General features: G+C 41.2%; 1 protein-coding gene across 1 annotated transcript in view; it reads left to right on the plus strand.

The window, feature by feature from the left end:
* Positions 1-19,510, plus strand: part of NYAP2 (neuronal tyrosine-phosphorylated phosphoinositide-3-kinase adaptor 2) — a 129,988-nt gene extending 110,478 nt beyond the window's left edge. Inside the window, exon 6 of the mRNA XM_066326278.1 lies at positions 15,393-19,510. Coding sequence (XP_066182375.1) covers positions 15,393-15,620 — 228 coding nt within the window. The 3' untranslated portion in view covers positions 15,621-19,510. The remainder of the gene's footprint in view (positions 1-15,392) is intronic.
* The last annotated feature ends 3,236 nt before the right edge of the window (positions 19,511-22,746 follow it).

Here is a 22,746-nt window from a genome sequence, read left to right on the forward strand (position 1 = left end):
TTTACAAATTATGTCTCTCTCTCAAATGGCCCTGTCATGGAGAAATCTTTAGTGTCTGTGTAGGCAAAGAGAAAGGAATGTACCATAGAGTGAATCTTATGGATGCTGGTTTTGCAAATGGCTGGGAGAGAGGAAATCCTCTGGGTCCTGCCTGGGAGGATGGACAGGAGGATGGAAGAACCCACAGAGGGCTACAGAGAGAAGCCCGTGGGACAGGCTTCACTTATGGGACAGGGGCCAATTTTTTTACCTTGAGATAATGTTTGGATTTGACCAACGTGTGTGGCCTGAGTGTATTTAGAAATATGAATCCTGAGCCATAGGATTTTACTTTCTTGTTCAGACTGAATGTACATAAGAGTAAGGGATCAGCCACCCTGACTGCCACCACCTGGAAAGAAGGCATGAACTGTGTCCTGCAGTCTCACACAGCCCTCTGGGGACTTGGCACTGCTGAGAATCTGCACGATTTGGGATTGACTCGATTTGTGCCTTTCTAAAGTGCAGCAGAACCCTGTGCCCACGAGAGGGAGCGGTTGGATTACTTTCCGCAGTTCCGGGTTTTTCCTGCAAGGATAAATTCCTTGCACACATGAAGGCAAAATTCTGCTGTCGACAGTCCAGCCAAATATGCTGTCAACATTTTGGACGAGAGCAACAACAAGAATGCTAATGCTTTGGAGTAGGCTCCACATTGCATTGTGTTGAGTTTCAGCTTGAATTTAGACTTACATAATCAGTGCATGGGTCCAGAGCAGTGCAAATGGTTTCTAAATATAAAAATTGCAAATAGAGAATGCTTATTTAAAAAGTAAAATTAAAAAAAAATTAAAAGAAAAGGCAAACCTTGAAGTTGATGGAATTATCACATCCATCATCCCTCACCGCCAAGGCGCACCTGACAGATTGGCATGAGAGGCAAATGTGTCATTTGCTGCAATGTCTTTTGCTGGCAAAGACTGCTGTTGCTGTCCCAACATCTTTTCTCCATCATTCAGCTGGGCTGCTCATGCAGCAGAATCAGTGCATTGCTTTGCCAGGACTCTGGTTGAAGTGTGGCCCCACACTGCCAAGGCAGCCTCTGTCCCACAGTGTGGGGGACAGCAGGCACAGGTGGCCCTGAGCCTCACGGCTGTCACAGTCGGGGCCAAGGCCCAACGTGGCTTTGGTGACTCTCCCAGTCCATATGGGTCATAGCACGGGGTTTAGGCACAAAATAAATATGTGAAGGGGAGGAAGTAATGGGTGACAGCATTCTACAGCATACAGATCAGCTGTAGAAAAAGTAATAGCACAGCAAGAGGGTGTCAGATATGGGAACAGAGTGACTGACATGAGCACCACACCTAGAGTCTGTCATCCTGCCTCGCCCTCAGGTGCCAGCGTGGCTGCCACTATTTCAGGTGTGATGGAAGAGAGAAGAAAGAGTATTCCATTCCTTTACCCTGATATCCCATTCTTGCGCAAACTTTGTAAACTTGTCAGCAGAGAACAGAAAGAGCTGAGCTTGGTGACAGAAATTGTTGAAACCTTTCAAATGCAATGATATTCTGACAAAGCATTGATGAAATAACACAGCATTTATAAGGTTTTCACTTTCATGCTCAGCATTTTTTTACTGTCCTTACCTAGTTGCTTCTCAGATTGAGAGAGTTTCTTGAACAGGCACAGGACAGACATGAGAAGATCTCACATGTGGTCAGAGGTTTCAGGGGGTTGCTTTGTTGTGCTGGTTTTGATAGAGTTGAAATGGTGTATTTCAACACTTTAAAAAACAGTCAGCTCAGCAGAGAGATTTATGGGGACAGATGCTGCAGCTAATGCAGCACACTTAAGGTGGTTGTTCCCTGGAATTTGAGGTACCCTCCAGAGCCCCTGGAATTTGAGGTACCCTCCAGAATGCCTGGAAATTGATGACAACTGTGTGTCTCTGGAGCCTGAGTGCTTGAATGTGGGGGCAACAGCCAAGCATGGCCTCTGCACTCTGACCTTTCTTTTGAGAGTCAGACTTGGGCATGGGTGTATGGAGTGGGACTCACAGGAACTAGCAACTAATATTTCCAATAAAACACTTATGCAGGTCAATGACAGAGAGAGATACAGCCTTGAAAGTTATGCCACCACTGATCAGCTGTGCCTGAGCTGTGATTCTCGCTGATCAGTGAGATCACTGTGTGTACAGCTTGCTAAAGAAACTGAAAATTATATGGAAGTTCTTCATCTCATTTTTAGCTGCTCTTACAGCATTGTACATGGTTCTACTAAAAATAGGTAACAACTAATGCTAAACAAATATATAATGTCATTTGTGTGAAATAATTTCAGTCCAAACATCAATAAGTTGTCTATAAAATAATTTAATTTGGTAGCATTCCTTCCTCTTCAGGGAATCTCTCTTTAAAGCATATGTAATAAATTTACTTGTTCTCTTCTAAAACTTGTAAATTCACTTCAAAACTTGTTCTGAGAATTTTGTATGCAAACAATTAGTTTTGCCTCAGTCCCAGAACAATAGCACTTGCTAAGTTTATTTCAAATGGTCCTGCAACCACTCTTGAAGAAATTGTGCCTTGGTTAAAAATTTATTTTAAAAAAAGCCCAGAAGCATGCAATTTCCTTTTTCCCTGCCCCTTTTTCTGTGTGTATTTATGTTTAACTCAGGGCAAGAATTTTATAATATTCTTAAAGGAAAAGATAGAAATAAAAAAATGGCATGAATTCATGAAAGCATGGGTTTATATATAGGCATTCTCTGTAAACGACCCAAACATTCTGTATCCTAGGTAGAACAACCTTATTTGTCTGCTCATACGCATTTCAGTTTCCTCCCACTCGTCCTCCTTTTCTGAGCTGTGTTCTGTGCCATGTTTCTGTTGGAGCTGCGTGTGCCTGATACATAAAACACCACACGGGGCAGCCAGGCTGTCCCATTGAGTCACAACCATCCAGGCTTTGTTCTCATGGCTGTCACCACCCCACCAGACTCTCTCGGTGTTCGTGTAGCCTTATACAGTATATTGCACTGACTGTACCTGTATAGAACCTTGTCTGTATACTGTATGCACATAAATATGTATATTCACTCATGTATGTATGTATAGGATGTTTCTCTATCTCTGTATATGTACGTGTGTTTGTTCATAGTCTTTCACTAGAAATGTGTGGCTATTCATATACATTAAGTGTATGTCAATTAAAAAAAAAAAAGTATGAATGCCAGCGCCCACTTTTGATAACCTACTTTTATTCTCATTTTGTCTTGTTAAAACAATGAAAATAAAAACATCATGTATTTTAAATGAGAACTTCAAAAGATTATTCTTTTTACTAATTTTTAAGGTCTCCAGTTTTTCAGATCCAAAATGACACATATATTGGTGTTCCGCCTGACAGTTTTCTGTAGGTAAAAACAATTTGGAAACAGCTCAGTCAGTGCAGTTTTGGCTGGCTGTATCTTGTGCAGATCAAGTGTTCCAAGGTTTAGAAATGCTCTAAACCAGCTGGACTCTTGTGCTGCAGATCCCAGCTCTATTCACATGAGGGACTTGCTGTCGGTCTAGGAGTGACTCACATCCATAACATCTCACATGAATAGATACTGGATATAGAAGGGCCTTAGGCTGGAAAGAAAGTTCCTACAGTTCAGGTGAGCATTAGGAATGGATAAAAATATTCAGCTTTATAAGTGGATTTTACGGGAGCATTGCAGACTACTTGTCAGACTTACTCTTTGCAGTTCACAGTAACATATAATTGCCAATTGATTAAGCATTTATTGGAACAGCTAACAATCATTTATTAGCCCTTTCTAAAATTAATCACCACACATCTGTATGTAGGCTCAGTTATCTGGCCTTGAGGCAGCAAAGCACTGGCTTATCTTAAATAGTAAAATATTTCTGTTAGTCCGGAGGAGCACAGATACACTTTTTCCAGTTGAGCATGTGTTTAGGTTATCCACTGAATTGAAGCTTAAATGATAATCACCTGTGTTTCTCTCTGAGACCTATGAGTGATAAATTTTCTCCCTTTACAGTTAATTTTGTCATTGTACTAATCTGTTCAGCTGGACCAGTCTCCGTGTGCAATAAGTTGCTGCAGCAGTGTGGCAGCAGCTACTCAGAAAAATCACAAAAAACAAGTCTTTATGCAGGAAATACTGAGAATTTTACAGGGTGATGGATACACTCTAAGGGAGACCCTTCCCTCCAACTAAAATTGCATAATAGAAAATCCTTTTCATTTTTAATTTGAAGATACAGAGTTAAATTGTGACCTAACACACATCAACAGCAAATTTCCATTTTACTCCTAAGCTGTAACAAGAATGTCCAAGAAATGCTTTCCCTCAACAAATCATAGGCTGGAGAAAGGACTTATTACACTAATTAAGGCAGGAGTTTATGGGCCAGTGGCCTGATCTTAAGCCTTTACAAGTCTGTGGCAGTTAGTGGACTCTTGGATTCACTTGGCCCTTCTGGTTTTTTACAGCCTGGAAAAGCATATTTGCTATCTGGTGTTTCAGATCACACTTGTATAATTCACAATAGGAAAGAATAAAAATGAGGAAAGATAGTGGCAACTTGCATTTTAAAATTAACATTGGTCAGATCATGGTTCTTGGCACCAAACTTTAAAACACAATTGGAGAAAAGCAGCACGTTTTGAACTGTTTGAGTTTGTTTGCTTATGTTACAGGTGATATGTGTCTATCTATAGGTTCAACACGAGGCTCAATGTTTTCTTTGTCCTGCATTGTCATTATCTATTCCTTTTAAGTTGGCTATTTAAATTTCCTTCCTGCTCTGGCAATCTGAGTTTGAGCACAGCCCATGCTGCTGGCATAGGCTAAGCTGAGCTTGCCAGGTCACACCACGGTTGAGGAGACTGTTGCTCCTGGTTTAGTGTGTTAGTGCTGATTCACACACTCTGTCAGCCAGCACCATCCCTTCAGAGATTCCTTTTAAACAGAAAACAGAGGTACAGGGAATGTCTGAACCCAATGAATCCCATTTTCTAAAGCACACAGATGCCAGGCCGAGTCTCTTGCTGTATCTCAGCCATTCCATGTGCCAGGAAATCATGTCTATAGTAGATATGGGTACTGAATAGTTTAGCCATTCCTGTTATAAATCAAATTTCATGATATTGCTGTGAGGTAACATCAGATGTGGTATCTCACACTGAGGCAAGTTCTCACATCTTTGCATTTGTCAGAAACTCAGTATGGTTTATAACCTCAGCAACTGTTGTTTAACTGCACTTCAAATTGGAGTTAGAAGTAAATGATTAATGAAGATTAAGTCTTTTAATAACATTTTTACACATTTTTACAAGGAAGTTGTTACCACCCACAAGAGTATGATCATCTCTGAACATTCAGTGTTGGTTTTTAGTTATGTTTTCCTGAGCATCTTTCCCTCCATGCAATCAGTACAATATTTGAGAAATGGCATTTACTCTAAGAAAATTATCTTTGACTTAGTTTCACTGTCAAAAATGAAGAACTGTAAAAGCATATTTCAAAATTTCTCATAAGTAAAGCAACTTTAAAGTAAAGCATCTTTCAGTGCTGAGGCATTTTCACTCCGTGCATTATTTTCCTAATTTTAAATTTTTTATTTTTTAAATTCTTTTTTGCCCATTTTTTTCAAAGTACTAGAGAAATATAACGACTTAGGAGCTTTGCTGGTAAACAGATGTGGTGAAGTTCTTCATCAGTTGCAGCAATAAAAGTTAGTTAAATCTTGGGTTCAAGTAGCACTTCAATAGAAATAGTGCTGAAGGTCATGTGCTTTTTTTGTAGTTTGGAAACAACGAGGTCCAACAAAATAGGGAAGCTAATGGAATTTGTGGTGCACCCACATGTCACATTTTTGTAACTTTAGGACAGGTTTTAATGTCCCCTTTTTTGCAGTTCTTAGGTCTTCCAAAGTTATGGTCTTGTTTCCATTCACTTTCATTCTTCCATTCTCAGTGTCTTGGTCCAAGCAGTACTCAGAGCAGTCACCCTGCTGCCTTTAGCTCCCTTGTACATGAGAGCTTTTGCAGTCCACAGGGACTCTGTGGATCCAGAGGAGGAAAGGACCTTGCCCAGCAGCTCTCACTGCTCCACGCCACCTCTCGGTGCAGAGGGGGGGACTGCTCACCTCAGTATGAGATTTAAAATCTGGCAGTTTTTCAAAGCTGCCATGACTGAGAGTAACATGAACTGCAGGTGGGTTGTACTGTGGGCAGGGCCAGCCAGACATGGGCAAGGCAGAGGCCACTGGGGTCACAGCCCAAACCAATCTGCTATGCAAAATCTGGTTCACGAGCAGTTGTGGCCCCAAAGCAGCACCTTCCAGCAAAGGGAAATGCTGGAGAGAATGGGTTAGCAACCTCCCAAAGAAATCTGGGACATGAGAGCATTGTCCTGCAGCTGCTGCACTGCAAAATGCAGTACACAGGAGATCTCTGTATCCCTGAGCTCTAACAAGGTGTCTGTCCTTTGTCCCTCCTGTGATTGACCTAATACAATATTGTATTTTCCTTTCTATTTTCATTTTAGTGAATGAGAGGAAGTGTAATGGTGGATTGTTTGAGTTCTGCATTTATTCCTTAGCCAAGGCATAGATGAAGTTTTGATTTTTAATAAATGATCCCAATAGGAATGCATCTTTTGATGATCCATTGAGATGCATGAGATGACTTTCCACAGTATCCCCAATATCAGTGAATGTACAGGCTTTTCTTTTGAAAGCATTTACAGAGTGTGATCAAGCAGTAGATTTTGGGCAGTTGTTTGGTGTTAAAAAAACTTCAATGAAAAGAATATGTTTCCAAATAAAATAATAATGCAGGGTCAGAAAGATCTATAGCTAGACTGACTGCCAGCATGAAAATGGAAAGCAGAACAGTGAATTTGTCACCTAAAATTTGCTTTATTATTGAGGCATAAGAGTATGTGCAGGGCTGGTTCTGAGTAAAGTAACTGTGACATTTAGTAATTGAAAGCAACGAATCATGAAACTGGAGGTCTGGAACCAGAGGTGCTGAAGGTTTTCTGATCATTTGCTAATTTAATTTTCGGATACGTATTAATTGCTCATAATCTTGAATCTTTGGGGGTTCCTGGAGTTCCAAATAATCTTGTCAGTCATTTTGAAGTGGTGGATTAGTCAGGCCATAGAGAGCAGCACAATGTAGTCAAGTCCTTTAGTGACTTCTAAGTTTGAAAAAAGGTGTCCATAGTTTTTTTACAGTACTGTATCATATAATTACATTGAGTGATAGTGCAGTTTTTCCACGGACTCTAGTTTTACAGTTTTTACAGAGACTCTTGTTTTTATTTTTTTTTCTATAGTAGTATCATTTGAAATAATACACTTCCAGGAGTGTAGAAATTCAGAATTATGTAAATCAAAACCTTAAACACAGCAATTCCAATGTTATAAGAGCCCTAAAATGTGTTGCATATGCTGTTTCATAGGTTGAAATAGCAGGTGTCAGTGATTGCTTTTAATGTTAAATATATACAGAGTAAGATTACAAACTGTTCACTCCTACGTATTTTGTTGAAATAAAAACTAGTGTGTTGGGGAAATTCTTTTTCATGTTCTTAGAGGAAAAATAGAGATTGGTCTTGTGTCCCTTGAAAAGAAGAATTTGTGAAAGGTCAGAAAGGGCAGATTGTGTAGTGCTTAACACCTTTGTGTGCACTTGTGCTTGTGATGCGGCTACGTAAATGCACAGGATCATTCTAATGTGACTGCTGGCGTCAGAGGAAAGATTCTAGAAAACACTTGAGGCACTCCTGGGGAGGAATTTGCAGTTCTGCCATCCACTGTCCCCAGGGAGCCTTCCCAGGCACTCCAAACTGCATGGAGAGTGTCTTTCACAGCTTTCACAGCTCACCTTGCACGCCCTGCGTGTTCCTGAACAGACTGTTACTTTTAATCACCTTTGTATTAATAATCAACTGTTGTTTTGAATTTGACAGTAACAGGAGGATGGGTTAGCAGTACCAAGCTGTATGAACAAGTAACTACCCTGGGCCAAATTATGTTGTCTTTCATGGCAATATTCCTCCAAAATACCTGCCAGAGAAAGGGGAATGACTGCAAATTTAGCCTGTAGTTCCATCTTGACTTTTGCAGCCATTGGAAGGAACATTGGAAGTCAACAGCAGTGCAATGGGTATGGCTCACAGGTAGCAAAAGAAATCTTGTCCAAAGTAATTTTCCAAGTAGTCTTCTGAAGTATTTTAAAATCGTTTTTATTGAGGTTATTTTTACTGTTTGTTTAAGCAAACTATAGTCAAATTCTTGGACCCATGAGGTCAGACGGTAAATTCCTGTTGTCTTCAAATGGGTGAGGATCTCTCTGCTCAGATTTTCTGAAACCTGATTCTGCCTGAACTCCTTCCTGCCTTGGACAACTCCCCTTTTGCGAACATGTGCTGAGAGGACCTGCACGTCAAGCCGAGTATCAGATAGTGAAGTCACTGTTGCTGCTTAACATAGCCCTCCAGCGCTTGCCCCCGGGCACAGGACTGCTTCTAGGAGTGGGATTTCACATCTTCCCAGTGGAAATGCCTCACCCAGCCAGGGGGCTGGGAGCCATCTGCACCAGAGAAAGTGCCATCAAGAGTTTCAGTGGGAAACTGAGTTTGGAAACTCCTGTCTGAGAACAGGCATGAGGGAGGGAGTACCTTTTCCTCCCAGAGGATGGTAAGTGGCTTTCAGAAAGCCTTTCTTCTTCACTTACTGCAGCCTGCCAAAACAAACCAGCATGCTTGGCTCTGCTGAATGACGTGTAGCACTGCACACAGATTGCACTGTTAGAGACCACTTTGCTTACAGATCCAGGAGAAGTTTCTAACAATCTCCTCCTGCTGCCTTTTTTTTTATTTCATTAGATTTTGTGTTAAAGATCACTTTGTTATAGCCTCACTTCAGCTGTTGGGTTTTTTATTTTATCTGTGTCATGCAGCTCTGACAAAGAAAAGGATATTTATATAAGACAGCCATGATGTGTGGTGTAGTTTTCCCCATTCTTTAAGAGTCAGCCCCTCTTCTCATCCAGCTGGAGAGGGAGATGCTCACAAGGGCCAGAAGCAAACAGCATCTTCCTCAGCCCCATGACCTTATGGAATTTCAGCACAATAAGCAGGAACCTACACTACTAGGAAAAAGTTATGGAAATACAACTGGATGATGGGGCTCTCCTATTGCCCAGAGCTTTTGATTTCATGTCAAATAAACTGACAGCGTTAAAACAAGGCAAGCAAAGCATTTAACAGGCAAGATGTCATGAGGAGAAACAGCTGAAGGGGATGTGGTATTGTCTAAAACCCTCAGGTAAACTCTACTGGAAGATAATTTTTTAGATCATTAAAAGTTCATACACCAGGAAAGAACACCCTGGACACAGACGTGTACAGAGGATGAGATATCATGTGGTCACTTCAAATGTTAGAAAGGGTTCCTCAAAAATGAATGAAAATTGCCAACATTTTCAAACGTATTCACTACTAAAAGACCTGTATACCATATTTCAGGTATTTCTTCTCCCACATGGCATTTTCAGCAGCACATATTTTCACGGGCACTCATATGAAAAAGTTATAGTGCACCTTCAATGGCAGGATTCCTGACACGCCTTTTAGCACTGGGAATTAGCATGGCCTTATCCTCATATCACACTTCACCCCAGTGGCCTGACACTGGAGGAGCAGAATTGCTCCTGGCACTTGCTCTCCTCTTGTCTCCTGCCTGCCCAGTGCTCAGGGCTAAGGTTACCTGGGGCTTGGCTTGAGACAAGGGGATATGTGTGGGACTTTTGTAGTAGAAAATGTCTTTTTACTAAGAGACAGCATTATCCATCCATGTACTAATGAAACTATTTATTTAACACATGAATAAATAAAGTTTTTCACAGCTAACCAAGAGACTCCCAGGCCTGGTGCTGAGGATGTTTCACTCTATATTTTTACTTCTGCTCATTGATTTTTCTTTTCTCAGCCCTCACGCTTTTCATTTGGAAAGGCTATGCTACCTAGGATCATTTGGTTTATATGTAACTTCCAATGTCTTTTTTCAGTGTCATTCATGTGTTCAGGAACTTGCACAGCCCTGCTTGGGGCCTGTCCTGATGCACTTTGCCTGGTAGCACTCCTTATAGCAAGTGTCCAGTTCCTGAAGGGGCCAAGAGTCTGACTTCATAGCGTGGATGTTCATCCACAAAAAGACGTTTTCTATACCTGGTGAGCGCAGCTAGCCTGTCTATAAAGTTGTTTCCATCAGTAGCTGCTTGATTGTATCATTGCTTAGTATTTCATTCTTTTTCTGTCTGTAACTATGACTCTCTCTGCCAAACCAAACGATCCTGCCTGGTTAAGAGCAAGGAAAGAAGCGTGCTCATTCACATTTCTCTTTCTTGCTTCCAACACCCATGTTTTGGGCAGGTTGGTGGGTGTGCTGGGGCAGTGTGTCACAGCACAGCGAGGGCCAGCAGTGTCCAGCAGTCAGGGCTGGGCTGTCCAGGGCCAGGCAGACACAGGGCTGGGACAATGGAAAACAGAGTCTGCTGTGACACCAGGGCCTTCCTGGCAGTGTCAGTCACTGTCTGTTCCCCAAAGCTTGTTCTGAGCTTTCCCTGGGATTATGCACTTTTCCCAGTAAATTCTGATGTGGCAGAGAGTTATGGCATGTACTGACCTCTGGCTCCAAGTCCTGGCCTCTAAGAGCGATTGAACTGGACATGTTCTGTCCACCCAACCTCTGCTCCAAGACATTTCTGTGGTCTAAATCAGGGCAATCTAATTTAAGCAATACATGTATTTGGAAACCATTGGGACTGCTAATTATCTTTCTGGAATAATATGAAATTTCAAACCGATGAGATATGAGGTCACCCTCATATACTGCTAATATAGGCACACATAAAAATCTACTATTTTCATTTTGCAGAGAAGGGAACTACTTTGTCTAGCTGGTTTCTTTGACCTTCATAAAGCATTAAAACACCCACCAGAAAGGATCTTTTATTTTTACTTTAAAAGATTTTAAATTTGCACTGTTTTGAGGATATGTAAATTTGTTTTATCTTAGTTGAAGATGAGTTTATATTACCCTTGTTCCATGGCACTACCAACATAGAACCCAAGAGTATATAAAAGATCTTAATAATATTTACTTCCAACGATTTAGGAATAAAAAATATCAGAAAAGTGAGAGAAAATAGTAAAAGTAAGATGGCAACATAGACTGGTTTCTTCTAAAGATTGCAAAGAAGTTGGTAATTAAAACTGTATGGAAAAGCTCTGTTTTGTATAGTGGAAGGAGCTTCTCACTTTTTGGTGTTGATGTTCAAGTTTGGCACAAGCATTTGCTTTGAAGAAGATTTTTGAAGGAAAACTAGAGACTGATGACTAATGAAAGGGTGAGTGTGTACCAAGAACTTGCCAGACGTCCTGGTTTACTCTTGCACTCAGTCACACTTCTACATATCTGGTTATCACACAGCTTTTACTGTCTACTTAGGAGCTAGGAATTGAGCCTACCTCCAAAACCACCTCGGTGAATGTTCAAATTTCTAGGCCTTTGCCTGTTGTTTTTCTTCACTCTCTTGCTCTATCTGATTTAAAATAAAACTTTTATAAAAGGTGTCTTATACATTGAATAACCTGACGAGTAAAAATTCCATCAAAACAAAAACTGATGTGCAATCAGCAAATTTTGTAATCCCAAGGGTATTATGGGACATAGTGCCTGATACACATCCTGGAGTCACCAGGAGGTGCCTTCTTACAACCCTAACTTTAGTTCCTGGCTCCTATTTCCCTCTTCAGGCTTTGGGCCAAGATTCTTTGGTCAGAACCAAGTTTTCCTCTCCTGTGTTCTGTCTTGTTGGCTGTTACCTCCTGTGCTGATGCATTTTGTGCCTGTCTGTGTACATCCACATCTGTAGCCAAGCTCTGACATGCTGCAGTATGTGCACCATTCCTCAAGCACGATGGGATCTTTCCCAGGAGAGCTGTATAGCTGTAAAACATTTTGAATGCTCTACTTTTTTCCATAAATTAGGTTGTAACATCATTATTTCTTGTGCCTTTCACACTGAACAAATTCCTTGTTATGATGTAGCAGGGATATTAACAGCCTGGTGCATGACCAGAGGAGCAGGCTAATGCCAGAAAGGAGGGAAGATGTGAAAAAAATTAGTGCTGGAACTAAGTGTGAGTGCCATCAGTTCAGTCACTGGGAGGATTAGGCCTAAGACTGCAGTGTTAAACACATTAGTTTTAAACACCTCAGTAGCCCTACTGAAGTCATCGAGGGTTTTTACTGTGATTAAACACCGGGGTTGAGTCCTGGCCTGTGAGCCTCAGTGCCTGCTATTTGTCTAGGGCACACTGAAAATTTATTTAACACTCTGGGACTTCAAATCATCAACATGGTTATTGCCATTTCTGTAGTTCATTGATCTGCAGTGGGGATTTCCTCCCAGGTCTGTCTAAACACTAAACAACTGGCCAAAACAGTGTAAAAAAAAAAAAAAAAAAAAAAGCCCCCCACAAAACCCTTAAATATTCAGGCTTATTTTAAAGTTTTTTTTTTTTTTTACCCCAGGCATTTCAACATCATATTTGTTCACTTGGTGTATTTTAGCAAAAGACTTTGCCAATCCCAGTTCTGCATGTTTCCCCTGCACAGACCATTACTGAATGCAGGTCCAGGAGAGGACTGTGCCAAGTGGACAGTACACTAAGAAGAGGCTGATAGGAAGGACTTAGCCATCAAACAAAAATAGCTTTAAAAAAAAAAAAAATCCCAAGCAGACTTGAAAATCTGTGTCTGGGAAAGTGGGAAAATTCAAATTTTTCACAGTAAATTATTCACAAACTGTAACAAAATATGGTGGCCAGAATTTAAAAAAAAAAAAAAAAAAAAAAAAAAAAAAAAAAAAAAAAGAGATTTTGGAGCTGCCTACTCTCTGGTTTATTTTAGGTGATGTTTTGCAGGGGGGTGGCAGAGTGTCTGTGTAACTGATACTTTCTACAACTCCTTTTCTATCTTTGGGAAGTTGCAACTGGCATGTTAGAAATCAACATGTTAGAAGTCAATCAGTGCTGCTTCTGCCCCCTTGAATCCGTCCCTGACTGCAGGAGAGGGGTGGCACAGGGCACGGTGTTGGCACTGCGCTGTGTGTAGCACGGTGGCCAGTGGGGCTGGCCTGGTGTGACACTCCCACGGGGGCTGTGAGGGGGCTGCTTGTGACACCGGGTGGCTGGAGCACACCACTGTGTGGGGCTGGCACTGGCACACGCTCTGCTGGGACTGCTGGGCTGTAAAAGAGAAGGCATTTCCCGCTGCCTACGAGAGGAAATCCGTGCTCAAGCGCTGTTGTCGTCAAGTTCGGCGTGGACACCGCTGTGCTGGTGAATATTTGTGTAATTAATTGTGTGCAGACTGTGTCCTTGTCCTTCCCCTTGGAGGAGGACCCAGCCAAGCTGAAGACTCTGCTGTGTAAGTACTGACCCACCACTGGTGAACAGAGTGGCAGGAAGTCTGGGTCAGGCAGAGCCTCTCCAAAGGTCTGTGGAGTGGAGGCGAGGGGTGGGAGGCGAGCATCTCCAGTTCAGACAGGGAGTTTGGACCAAGCTTGGGCACCCATAGAGAGAAAGTCTCATGGCCATGGAAGATGCTGTGCCTCATGGCCACCTGCACCAAAGTAAACATTAGTTCACACCTGAAATGAAAGATAAGTGTTCAATTAAAAGAGCAGGCACAGCAGAATTCTTGAAGAAATGGCTCAGCCATTCAGGAGGACACATTGCAGATAAGTCGCCTGTAATTCAAAATTTATAAGAACATCCAAGAACAAAATCCATATTATGGTTTAGGTTTCTTTTACTCAGAGTACTATATATTGTATAAGGTAAGCATGGTTCTGTGATAAAATTATTTTATCCTGTTTTGTCCCATTTGGTTTTGGTTTGGGTTTGTTTTTGGTTTTTTTTTTTTTTTTTTTTCAAAAAATACTGACATTCCTGTATTCTATTTTCTGTTTGAGTACATAATTTTTTATTACTTTTTCCAGTAAGATTTCTTAAATTTATTCCTTTCGCTTTGTTTTCTACTATGAATCTGAACATTTGCTTAATCGATTTCAATAAATATGCTAAATATGCTTCAAGCTAAAAAAAAATCAGCTAAGATCCAGGGAAGTTTCTATGGGGGATCCTAGGCAAACCAGGGCCAAGTTCTAGGGACTTGTTCTATGCCCATGCTTGGCATTCTAAGATTTGTGAATGAAAGGCATAGGCATTATTATGTGTATTCAAATATGCTTAATAATAAAGATACATTTCCTTCATGAACCGCAAACTCTGCCAAAATATTGCTGTACATGTTCATTTTCATGACAACAGCAGAGATGTACCTGGACAGCCCCTGTGAATGTACTGTGTGTGTTTACTTACACACAACTACTCAACTCTTGGGAAATAAATGTGGGGACACTCATGACATCACTTCAAATTTGCAAAGTGAGTGCTCAGAGGAAGTTTCCTGAGCCGCAGGTATACAGTGATATCCAAAACAAATGAACCCTTTCAGAAGAGTTTACTATTAGTGATTTCTGTTCCAGTCTAAAGCCTCTGAAGACACATTTTCAATTGTGAACTCCCCACTGAACTCAAATGAAGTCACGTTCTCAGCTTCAGAGGGGCTGTGACATGTACTTACAACTAAACATATGCTAACCTCCCCTTTTGGATCAAGATCACATTTTCCAGTATTCCACATGCATGAAAACGTGGAGTTTCTTAACTCTTGGTGCCTTCCCGTTAATGAAATATCACAGAGTAGGATAGGTTAATCTATATCATTTGCATGGAGTTCATTAAATCATTTTAATAAAATTTAGAGGTTATATTTAGCTTGATACTCAGAAATGTTAACACCCTGCTTTTAATGTGACAGATTGGATTTGGAAAGCAATATAAAACATTGCTTTCAGTGTGTAGAATTTTTTATTTCCACCACTTAAGGATGTTGTTAAGATCCATGTGTCTTTTTAAAATCTATTCTATCATTTAAAATCCAACCAGTGCAAGATAGCCAAAACGATTTATCTTTATTAGATTTTAGTGCTCTGGAGAAGTTAAAACAGGGATCTTCTATTACCCTTTTCTTTTTTAAAGAAGTAGTTAAAAGTAAAGGCTAACTCTGCTTCTGTTGTTGGCGTATAGATTTTTATTCAAAAAATTACAGTGTTTCAGATAAGAATAAGGTAACTTTGCAAAGAAAAATAATATTTAATCTATGACCAAGATTATTTGGGTTTTTTCCCCTCTTTCCCTCCCCCCTCCCTTCTTTTCTTCCTCCTTCCACCTCCCCCAATAGGTGACGTGTATGCAGTGGTTGCAAGGGGACCATACGATGCTGGACATGATTGAAAAAAAGCGTTGCCTCTGCAAAGAGATCAAAGCTCGACAGAAATCAGAGAAAGGACTCTGCAAACAGGACAGCATGCCTATTTTGCCAAGTTGGAAAAAGAATGCCGGGACCAAGAAATACAGCCCTCCTCCTTATTCCAAACAACAAACTGTTTTCTGGGACACTGCAATTTGACAGATCTGTGGAGGATGCCTGCTCCACTGTGTGGCACCACGGACAGGTAGCCTGCTTGCTTTAAAAGGCAAAGGCTCTAACCTAAGACTTACCTACAGGTGGTGAGCTTCCTAGGAAAAAACACACTGGTACAGTGCTCACTTGTCAATCAAGTGAAAGATTTAAGTTTCCGACTGGATTAAGGCATACATATTTATCCAGGATTTTTTTGGATCCAGAAGATATCATAATGTAAATATTTCACCGATATATTGAAAACACCCAAACTAATACACTGTTTAAATATATAAATATATATATATATTAAAAAAATCAAAAATTTATGGAGAATTTTACTATATAATGTTACTGTTATACTGTTTTATTACCTATTTTCTATGTTCTATTCTACTGTTCACCCCCACTCCCACCGCCACCTTTTCATTTCTCTGACCTGCCTAGACGTGGCCTCTGTACAAAAGCATGTGGTTGTACGTGTTGTTGGAGAGGATGATGTACGAAACAACTCAGTGCTAGGGCTGTAGAAGATAACTAGAGTTGTACTTGTTAGATGTCCTTAGCTTGGGGGGTGGGATGGACAAAGGAGAGAGTTCTGGTGGGAAACAGCAAACCTGCAAGCACCAAAAATACAAGTGCTCAGTGTGGGTGCCCAAGTTGCATTTAAAATACTCATTGCTCTGCATCTGTTTTCCCGTAATGGCAACCAGATAAATTGTCCTTGGTTTTGTATGAACCAGTTACTAAAATGATTTGGCCGAGGAACTAAATTTTCTGCAGCAAAGCCTGGGACAGGATCTCTTCCTTGATGACGTTCCGTTGATCAGCAGAGACCATGGTTCACTGTGACTAAGCATTGTGCAGCCCTTGGCAGAGAGAGCTGGTCGCTCAGCGGGTTGAGGCAGTGCCACTGCAGCCGCCGTCCCTGTCCGCATTCACCGACGGTCCAGATGATAAAGGCGACAAAATATGTTTACATGTTTATTATTTTTAAATCCAGCAGCACATCCTCCCTCACGCTGTGTCAGATTTCCTCGTGTTGTTTCTGTGGGCTGGATTTCAGACCCCTTGAAAGGCTGTTGGGAAATCCCTCTTGATTTCATGCGGTTTTGAAGCAGAAGCCCACATAACGTGTTCTCCCGGCTATGCCATTTCTTCTTCCTGGCTGCTTCTGGAATTGGCTTGCAATCCTGTATTATATTACACCCATTTTAACAGAATATTATGTCATGACCAAAGAATTATGACCTCCTGGTTTTAACGGGAGAAAGAGATGGCTTATACTGATTATGAGGGTGAAATCTGTGTGGTGAAATATCTTCCAAAAGGATCTGTTGAGGACGAGGGAAACTTGTACTGCGGTGGAGTAGGGGGGGAAAAAAGATCTATGGCATATATTTTGTATATTAAAATTTCTATCTATGTGTCTGAAATTTGGTAGTACAAAATTCCCTCTTTAAAACAATCATTTTAATGTTATATTCGCCAAGAAGAAAAGGTGTGTTGTTTGAAACTTCTTGTTATATTGGCTTTTCTTTAAAATTATATTGACAGCATTGCCACAGCTGTAATTGCTGATCAAAAAAGACCAAAAATAACAAATTTTAGAAGGTTTTTGTAATCTATATTGCTAAAGTTTGAGTTTCAGTAATGTTTTATCAGTAGTAGTTTCTTTTCAGCCTCTAAAATAAAGTTTTTAAATATTTTATAACTAATTAACTAATGTATATTTTGATGTCCAAACTGAGATTTCTGTAAAAGATGAAGTGTGTGTTTATATGTGTGTATGTATATTAGCATTATTGTATACATATATATGCATATGTGTACACACATATACATGTATATACGCATGTATCTATATATGCCCATAGATGTGTGCATACGTATATCCACATACGTTAAATATTGGTGTGTTATGATTATACAAAGGCTGGAATAGGTACAGAGCTGAAATGCAGATTTGAAGACCCCCTCACAGCCAAAATGATAGGAGACATGAGAAAAACCCGGAAGCTGTGAGGGAATCTTTGAACATGTTACATCCCAAAGACATCAACTGTTTATTCTGCTTATTGTCTTTTTTTAAAAGAAAGAAAATGGCAGAAGAAAAACTCCAGAGATCTCACAAAGTACCAGAATCCGCTGGAAAGAAGACAACTTGTTGGTCATGAGGAATCTGTTGAGATAACGGGTTCATTATTCAGCAAGTGTTCATGCTTTGTCTTCCTTGTAATGTGGCAAGAGAAGAATTTTCCATATCCATGTGTGAAATGCTCAGCTCAGCCCTTTCCCCCAGCTGCACAAAGCCACTGGTGACAAAACGCCCACCGGCGCTCAGTCAGCTCTGCCAGTCCTTCTCCTCCCCGTTTCCTCCTGGAGCAGCTCCTCCAAAGGCACGCTGCCAGAGCGTGGCTGGCAGCCCCGACCCTGGGCACACCGCTGGGGGAAGGCAGTGTCCGTGTCAACAGTCCTGTGCTTGGTAGTGTTTGTTCATACCGTGTCCTTTCCATAGCCAGACGTAATAGGAATAATGATCAGGGAATTGAAGCATTCTTGTCCTAAGCAGACTTGCTTGTACACTTAGCCCACCACAAACTCCTTGTTTTGCTTTTATTGCTCAACACTGTTTATGTTGTCCTTCCTAAGTAACTGCCCACGTGCTTCCAGACCTCCATTGTATCCCATGGAAACAATGGCTTCTTGTTTTAAAGTGCGACAACATGAGAAAGTAAAATATAACTTAGCACTTACCTTCAAAGCACTTTAGAAATGTGAAATAAACCTCATGCTTGCAAGAGCTGTTTTGCTGAGGAGGGACGTGAGGCTCAGGTGGAGTAGTTTCCAAAGGTCAGGGACAGAGCCAGAGCAGGACACAGCCACCGCCCTGTCCCCTGACTGCTGGCCCACCCCACGGCTCCAGTAAAAGGCACATGGTCCTGCCGAGAGCTGCCATCAGAATGCTGTCAAACATTTCCTACATCACCTCTTGTCTCAGCAGCTTCTGTGTCACAGGGTGAATGACAGTGCTTAGTTACACACGGTCATTAAAGCTGTAGTCTGTATAAATATGCAATCTGTATATACATACAGATCACATATATACACACACTTATGGAGACTGTATATATGAAATTGTTTGGTATGCACTTATTTTGCTTTAAACTCCTGAAGTTAAACATTATAGTGTAGCAATTTGTGTAAGGTGCACTGTGATTTCAAGAAAGCACAGTAAAGTCACAGGTCTTGTTATTCTTGCACTAAAAATGTGTTTACGTATATTAGCCAATGTATGTCTACTTTATCGCTCCTTTTGACAAATTAAAGCAAATGGTATAAAATAGTATGGGGTTTTTTGGTTTGGGTTGTTTATTTTTAAGTGGACAATGGCACTATGTTTTTAAATGACAGGGTTTATAAAATGAAATCATTCTGTGTTCATTCCAATGTAATGCATTTACCAATATCTTGAAACTGAATGTCATGTTTTTTTTTTTTTTTTTTTTATATTTCATTAGAAATTGTCAGGTATGTGCCTGAGATTGTGTAGGACTAAGGAGTAGCTAGAGGCTAACTGTAATCATATATTATTAGCCGTTTCTATATACACAGTATAAATACATATTAATTTTCTTTTCATTTTTGTACGTGATTTTTTTAGGTAAGATGTAATTAAATGTACTTTGATACTTCTGAAGTAATAAGATGTTGTTTGAAGATCAATTCTGCTTTCTTTAGTGCATTGACAATATTTTACAATAATTTAGTGCTTATTTATTTGTGCTCCGGTGTAATTATAATAAAAAGCAATAGTTTAAAATATATGGCTGTTCATTTTCATTTGATAGTTTAAGTTTAGAGACAAGTTATTCACTAGGGATTAGCCGGAGATTCCTGGGAAGAAAAGTCAAGTCATGGATGTATATTTATAGCATTCCCTAGGCACATTTTTAATCATATCATTTGTTGGAGGAAATGAATTAATTGCTTTAATAGGTTAGTATTTGCAAGTCATGCCTCGTTGCATCTAATGCCATGAGTGCCATCTCCAACTAAGTCCTTAGGATAAGATTTCTCTGAAGAGCAGATAAATTTTTGTCTAAGCACCTTTCACAGTTTGGAATGGCAGATGCTCGCTTCAAAGACATCCCCTTCAAAGATCTCCATTTGCACAAAATCCCCACATGGGAGAGGGACCTATCACGCTCTCCATAAAGCTCTAAAAAATCTGCTCAAAAGTAAACATAATCTTCCTGTTTCCAGACAAGAGCTTTAGTCTCATTAGGATGTAAAACCCAGCCCTTGCAGAGGAATTCCACAACGTTTTAAGAAAACATCCCCCCAAATATTTTTAAGAAGGCATTTTGTAATTTAAAAAGTTTTCCAAGACCAAGTCAACAAGCAGTTAATAAAGAATCCAGTAAGAAACAGTAATGCTCTTGCGGCCCTGAGACCGTATTTCTCTCCTTCCCTGAAAAAAAAGGCTGCCTCTAATATGCAAAAAAGGTCTTATCCTTGTCTGTGCAGATCTGCATGCAGAAGTGCACTGCAGGGGGAAGCTTTTGGTTGTCTTCAGCAGAAGCTGCTTCTGCAACAGGCTGCAAATGATCCAGAAGGTGCTTTCCAAGTGCTTCCCTGCCCCAGGAGTCACCTGCTCTCCCCAAGGCACAGCCTGTCTCCTCAGCAGCAATCCCATTGGCAGGGCCCATATATGATGAAGAGCTTTGCTACCTCTTAATGCTCCTCTTCCTCTCCCCAGCCCCTGACACAGTTATTCAGAGTGGCTCATCCTCTGAAGCAAAGTCCAGCCTTTTTCTCACAGGCTCTGTGTTCAGTATGAAGATCCCATACGGATGACTACAAATTAACAGTATTTTACAGGGATTTCTCCAGCCCTAAAAGAGGAAAAGAGATTTTATCAGTTTGTCAGATTCATGTCTGTGCTCTTCAGTGGTACGGCTCACAAAGTCCTGAGTCCTAGCTCCTTTCTAAAGGCTTGCCATGCTGACTTCCAACATTCACCTTACTCCAGGTGACATGCCTGACCACTTCTGGACACAGCAGCACCTCAACAGAGAAGGAATGAAGTGGAAGCATTGACAAACGCATCAGAGAGCGTAAATATGAGGCAAATTCAGACTTTTTCCTATTTGAAATATGTGTATTCTCTTTCTTTGCCACTGCAGAAACACTTTTTATATACCATCATTTATCAAACAGAGGAGGTTTAAATTAAAAGGAGACAAGACCATAAAAAGCAACAGTTGAGTTTTACACTTGTATTTTCTCTTCGTTTACTTAGAAGTGGAAAGATGCCTGCAGTGCTCTATCTTGGGTCTCTGCTCCTTGTGCCTTTTGAAAGCCACCACAATACCTCTGGCTGGAGTGGCTGCTGTTTCTCCCTCCCAGTCACTCGGAGTGACCTCAGCTGGTGCCAGAGTGGCTGAGAAGCAATTAAAGCACAGAGGAGCTTGTCTTGCTTGGGAACAAGTAACCTGCCCTGAGCACAGCAGGGAAGTCAAGCAGCCCTTAGAGGGATGATGGGCCAACATCTCTCAGATCAATGGCCAGCACTCACAGAGCTGGCAAGGGAACTGCAGGAAACCAAATAAAATTTACAAAAACTAAAGACAACTGAAAAGAAACACTGCTCAAAGGCAAGACTTGAACACGTTTGGCATTTTCTAAACCTGCCAACATCTCTTTTATGGTTCTTTTTCTTTTCCTTTAATACAAGGTTACATATCTGTCACCTTTTAATTGAGATTTTTGGCACCAGGATGGGTGGTGGTTTCAATGTTTTCCCCACCTGTGGCATATTTTTATCTTCTTTTGACTCCTCTCTTTCTGTCTCAATCCTTTCTTTCATGACGTGCTTCAGGAAATATATTTGTAGGTTCAAGAGCTCCTGTCACCTTTTTTTTTTAATTTCCCCAATAATGCTGTCTCCCTCCCCTGTTCCCAGCTGGCTCTGTGCTCTCTTAACCCTCATGAAAACATACAAGGAGGGCAGGAGGATGAACTACTGTGATTTTATTTTAGAAGGCAGGATTTATCAATGCTCTTCGTGGCTTTTACACAGCAGGTTTCACAGAGGGCTGGGGAAAGAGGAACGGCTGGGAATGTGATGGAAAACACCGAGCTTCAGCCTTTGGCACAAGGGTGTCCCTGAGGCAGCAGGGCCAGTCACTGTGACCCTGCAGGGAGCCAGGCTGGGTCCCTTTCCCTCCCACAAGTGACACCTGCCAGCAGGAACCTCCTGCGACAATGTTTTAAGTATATATTATAAAGCTGGCTTTGCACAAGATGTGTGCTATATGATTAACAACTTTGTGGTAAGGATATAAGTTTTTATTTCTGCTGTTAGTAAAGAAAATTAGGCATAGTGGTAGTAGTGATAGAGTGTGCTTAAACTGTCTGTTTGGCTGGGATAACATCCAGTGAACGTGTAAAGAAGACTCTGCTATTGATACACCAGCTATCAGCATCTCCCATCTGAAGAAAGCACGGACCAAGGCCCGAGCTGGAGGTGATAACGAAGACACAGCCAAGAAACACGCAGCTCTAAAAAGGCAGACCCAAGGAGGGGCCATACAAAACAGTCCCTGGAATATGGAAACTAGTTCATGGAAAAATATAAATATTCAACAGACTGATACAACGGAAAGGGTATTTAAAGAAAGATTCTGAAACAGCAGGTTGTGGACTTGGCTGAATGCCACGTCACCCAGCCGGCCGTACTTTGGGGTTTTTTTTCTCTCTCCTAATTGTCTTATTTTCTACGAAACCTATTTCTTTAAATGTCCCTAGCAAGCGCAGTTGTTTTCGGCGGGCAGGGGCTGGGTGCCGCGGCAGCGAGGCGCGCTCGGGTCGGGCGGTGCCCGGGGCAGAGCGGAGCCGCTCCCTGACTGTCTCCTGTCCTCCGAGCCTACTGCTTCCCTGGGACCTCAACACCTCTGCAAAGCGGGTGTTAAATGTGGTGGTAGTGTCTCTAGCGTGGTTTTACATCCACCCGAGGAGTGTAAATGATTCAGGTGCAGGGCTGGAAGTCAGCTTTCCCCAGGCTCCATCTGGCTGGGGAAATTCAAATTAACTCCTGTGGAATCCAGCTCCTACCAAAGCGCTCTAT

Source organism: Sylvia atricapilla, chromosome 10, assembly GCF_009819655.1.
Source record: "Sylvia atricapilla isolate bSylAtr1 chromosome 10, bSylAtr1.pri, whole genome shotgun sequence".
Lineage (NCBI taxonomy): Eukaryota > Metazoa > Chordata > Aves > Passeriformes > Sylviidae > Sylvia > Sylvia atricapilla.